Source organism: Etheostoma cragini, chromosome 15 (genome assembly GCF_013103735.1).
Source record: "Etheostoma cragini isolate CJK2018 chromosome 15, CSU_Ecrag_1.0, whole genome shotgun sequence".
In the NCBI taxonomy this organism is placed as follows: domain Eukaryota; kingdom Metazoa; phylum Chordata; class Actinopteri; order Perciformes; family Percidae; genus Etheostoma; species Etheostoma cragini.
In genome coordinates this window covers 4182473-4186670 of record NC_048421.1, presented here as the reverse complement: position 1 = coordinate 4186670, position 4198 = coordinate 4182473, and the positions used below count along the sequence as shown (strand labels likewise).

The 4198-nt window shown below is 40.6% G+C and overlaps 1 protein-coding gene across 1 annotated transcript in view; it reads left to right on the top strand.

Annotated features, from left to right (window-relative positions):
• sp100.1 (SP110 nuclear antigen, tandem duplicate 1) overlaps nt 1-4193 on the top strand; it is a gene marked incomplete at its 3' end in the record, with an annotated part of 6035 nt that extends 1842 nt beyond the window's left edge. Inside the window, exons 2-10 of the mRNA XM_034894407.1 lie at nt 225-399; nt 590-823; nt 1096-1215; nt 2531-2664; nt 2797-2841; nt 2946-2982; nt 3612-3716; nt 3851-3979; nt 4078-4193. Coding sequence (XP_034750298.1) covers nt 225-399; nt 590-823; nt 1096-1215; nt 2531-2664; nt 2797-2841; nt 2946-2982; nt 3612-3716; nt 3851-3979; nt 4078-4193 — 1095 coding nt within the window. The remainder of the gene's footprint in view (nt 1-224; nt 400-589; nt 824-1095; nt 1216-2530; nt 2665-2796; nt 2842-2945; nt 2983-3611; nt 3717-3850; nt 3980-4077) is intronic.
• Nucleotides 4194-4198: the final 5 nt, after the last annotated feature.

Genomic DNA, 4198 nt, shown 5'->3' with positions numbered 1-4198 from the left:
TCCCTAGTTTTAACTTGTGTTTAAACATCAGGGAGATGTTTAGCATCCTCCCTAGTGCTGTTACAGCCGTCCCTTTTTGATCCAACCATCCCCGGTCTCCCCCCTGTGTGCTGGGTTGGCCGAGGAAACTGGAGTCATCCATGAAAGAAATAATTAAATGTATAACGTAGGCTACTGTTGAATTGCTAAACCCTTATTTTTCCCATACTTTTGTGTGTGTGCAGAAAGTGAGTCGAATGAAGAGTAAAGAGAACATGAAGAAAGGCCTTTATGACATTCTGGACTGCTTGGAGAGAAAACAATCGCAGCGCATCAAGACGTTCTGGAGTTGCGTCTTCAAGGAGACCATCATGAACCAGTACCCCACCCTGCGGCTTCTGCGCAATAGTCTCCTGGACGGTGAGATTGTCTTTTTTTTTAAATTAAGATTAAAGAAAAAATGATACATATTGTATCCATGTGTTTAGTCGCCCTGTCAGACAGGTTGGGAAGCACTGGATTAGAAAATTAGACTTTAAAAGACATTATTTCACTGTCACTTGATGTGTACTTGATATTTATATTCTATGGGCATACATTTAAACTGCAGGGTCTTTCCATTTTGAAGTGCCCGAGACCGTGGAGAAGGCAGACGAAGGGAAAAGAAAGGAGCTTTCAGAAGATGAGGAGGAGGAGGAGGAGGAGGAGGGAGAGAAGAAGCAGAAAAACTCTGTGAAAAAGAGGAGAAAACTAAGTAGGAGCGGGTGCGATAACGATGAGGAGGAGCAGCCAGGTCCATCATCTCAGTTCACTCCAAGGAAAAAATCCAAGAAACTATGCTTCTGTAAGTCACCTCCCACCTATGCTTTACTTTTGTTTCACTACTGAAACTGAATCACACTAAATTAGGGCGTCACGATATGAGGGGAATATGCGATAATGTTGTTGGTAATGTTTAATGTTGTTAAAGATGTTAAAATGTACTCAGTTTTGCTTTTCTGCTGCTTTCAGCATTCTTCTACAATACAACACATTGCTTGCTGAACGTTTCTCTCTGTCTCAGTGTAAAAGTTTTGCATTAGGAACAAAGAAGGGGAAATGTATTTTTATTTCCAGCCTCCCCCCCGAAGAAGGGAGAGAAGACTGACATTTGGAACTGGCCCATCTACAAGCTCCAGCTGCCTGTGACCTGTGGCGACAAGGTGGGGACACTGAACAGACACAGACTGGCTGAAGGTAAGTACAACTCAATCACTGACGTATCTGATTATTTAAAAGAAATACCATCATCGTTGACTTCTCTATAAAGGAAAACCAAACACTGAAGCCTGTGAAGTGGAACCAGGCTCAGATATCTTAAATAAGATTTCATTGAATACTTCATTGAAGGTTTTCTATACAACCTACAACTTGCTCCGGTTTATTGGCATTTCTTTAAAAAAGTCACAATCGTCTTGGGCGGCAGTAAGCGCCAGGCAGAGCCACGGTGCCGCTGCAGAAAAGCCTCGAGAAGGAACTAGTTTTGGTGGAATGTGTACATTCAAAAATTGTTTTTGGCTATGTTCAGACTCCAGGCAAAAGTAGCCCAGATCAGATTTCTTTTATTTTTTTTAATTTGTGGGGTGACCAGGTCAGACGTCTTCAAAAGTAGTGAGAACACTCAAATCTTGTCCAGATCAGATATTTTTCAAATCAGATTTTTACCACTTTCTGATGTATCATATACTTGTCATGCAATAAAATGCAAATTATTTAAAAATCATACAATGTGGTCTTCTGGATTTTTGTTTTAGATACTGTCTCTCGCAGTTGAAGTGTGCCTATGATACATATTACAGACCTACAAACCTGCAAAATTGACAGTGTATCAAATACTTGTTCTCCCCACTGTATATCAGGGTTAAGAAGAGTGGAATACGGTGGGGAAACAATAATAGTTAGACTGCTGTATTGCTCCTCCTTTTTCCCAGAGGCCTGCAGTACATCGCAGGACCGCGGGACCCCGGTCTTTCCCACCAGAGCTGGTCACCATTAGGTGTTCATCAGTCAGATAACGTCTTAGCCCGCTCTGTGCAGCCCCGAATCCCCCGATGATTGCGCTGTACACAAACAAATTAAAATAAGTGTATGCATCATTAAGGGCCTCTGATATAATATTGAGAGATTACAATTCAAAAGAGGTAGCTATTTAATCAATTTCCGCTGGAGATACCTTCACGACTGGCAAAGTCAAGCTAACAAACTAGCAGGCAATCAGTTGTCCACCAAGTGAAAGAATATATATAATTACGCCGTGCACATGCAAATAAAGATTAGTACATGGATCATAAAGGGCCTCTGAGTAAAGACAGTTGATAATTCCAAAAAGGTAGCTATTTAATCAACTTACCTCAGAAGTTACTTGACAGTCAGCAATGGAAATGAATGATATCCATGAATGGATGGATGTTTGGAACTATGTGTGGCTGCGTACCCCGGAAGTACCCACTCTGTCTTTCTCTATAACTCTGGAATAACACGTCCCCAATCCTGTTTGTGTTGAATGTTTCAGGGGACGAGTGCATTGTGGTTGAGAAGAAGTGGTTTACTCCTAAAGAATTTGAGAGGTTTGCTGGAAAGCAGAGCTATAAGAACTGGAAGTTGAGCATTCGATGTATGGGCACCCCCCTGGGAAAACTAATACAGGTTGGTTAAAAACTGATTTGTATTTTGGAATCTACATGGAACCAGACTGTGAGACAGGATGCGTTTCCTTAACATTGGCCGAGTGATCGGGCATCTCTAGATCACTTCACAGTTTGTTTTATTTCACTGTAGGAAGGTCACCTGAAAGTAGGAAAGTACAAAGGAGGACGTAAAAAGGTAAGAAGAAAAACTGGTGAAATACATCAAGAAATAAATTGTCTGATGTATCTTCTTGTTGTTGGTGATCCTGATCTGAGCCATGTGTTTTTTTCCTGCTTTAGGCCAAGCAGCCTCTGTTCCCATCTGATCATTTAACAGGTTAGTTAGTGCTAAACTGTATGAGTGAGTATTGATAGAGTATTGATTATGAGAGAGTTCAATTACAAGATCTATCCATCTAATGTCATTTGGTTTTCATCTAAGTTGGCATTTATGACATTTAGAGTTTAAAAAATAGACTAAAGTAATATTCTTAACTGCTAATGTAGCAGAAATAATCGAGGTGTGCAATAGATCTACACAATATATTTTTTCATCGTCATAGCAATATCAACTGCCGCAATAAACACATCGCGAAAGGCTGCTACATATTGCAAAAGACACAACTGATTTTTTTTGTGTGAGTTGAATGAAAATATCTTTAGAAAACTGCACTTTAAAATGTCATTCCTTTTTTTTTTGTGGTGCGTTTTTATATTCAATAAATTTGTTAAATTTTCCATAAAACAATGTTGGAAATGATTTTTCTTTTTTTACCAAGCAACTTGTTGTAAAGTAAAAGAATTCTGAAGAAATGCAGAACTGAATACACTTTAATATGTGTTTATGTGTCACGAGTAATATCGTTATCGCGATATTCAACAATGTTATCGTATATTTTCCTCATATCGTTCAGCCCTAGTACACAATCAATGGGAAAATGGCTACTCACCTCCTCTGTTTCTTAGTGTCTGAGAGTGCAGAAGAAGAAGAAGAAGAAGAGGAGGACTGGGACCGGTACATGGAACAACAGGTTTCATCAAGCAGCAGAGAAAGTTTCACAGATGTCACAGGTGCAGTTTTCTTTATAGTGATATCCAAGTTTGACACACGCTGATAAAAGAAATGACTTTAAAAGTGTGTGTGCTATCCCAGCATCATAGCAATGGTTGTGTGACTCACATGTTCCACGTGTGGCCCCCTACAGATGAAGTGGGGGAGCGGGAGGAACAGACTGAGCAGCTGCCAGGAGCCAGCAGTGACAGTGGCAGGAAGGTGTTCAAAGTTACATGTGGAGCTTTAGCTGGGACCTTACACGAAAAACGATTTGCGTCGGGTAACTATATCTTACTATCCACAAAAAGCTAAATCTGTGTAATGAACAGGGTACATAGTGTGTAACGTGTGTCTCATCTTGAATGCTTTCACCACCAGGGACTTGTGGGAAGAGTATCCGCACTGAGATAAGTTGGATGACCCCAGTGGAGTTTGTGGAGAAGGCATCATCATCACGTCAGTTAAATGGCGGCTGGAGGAAAGACATCAAGTGGGAAGG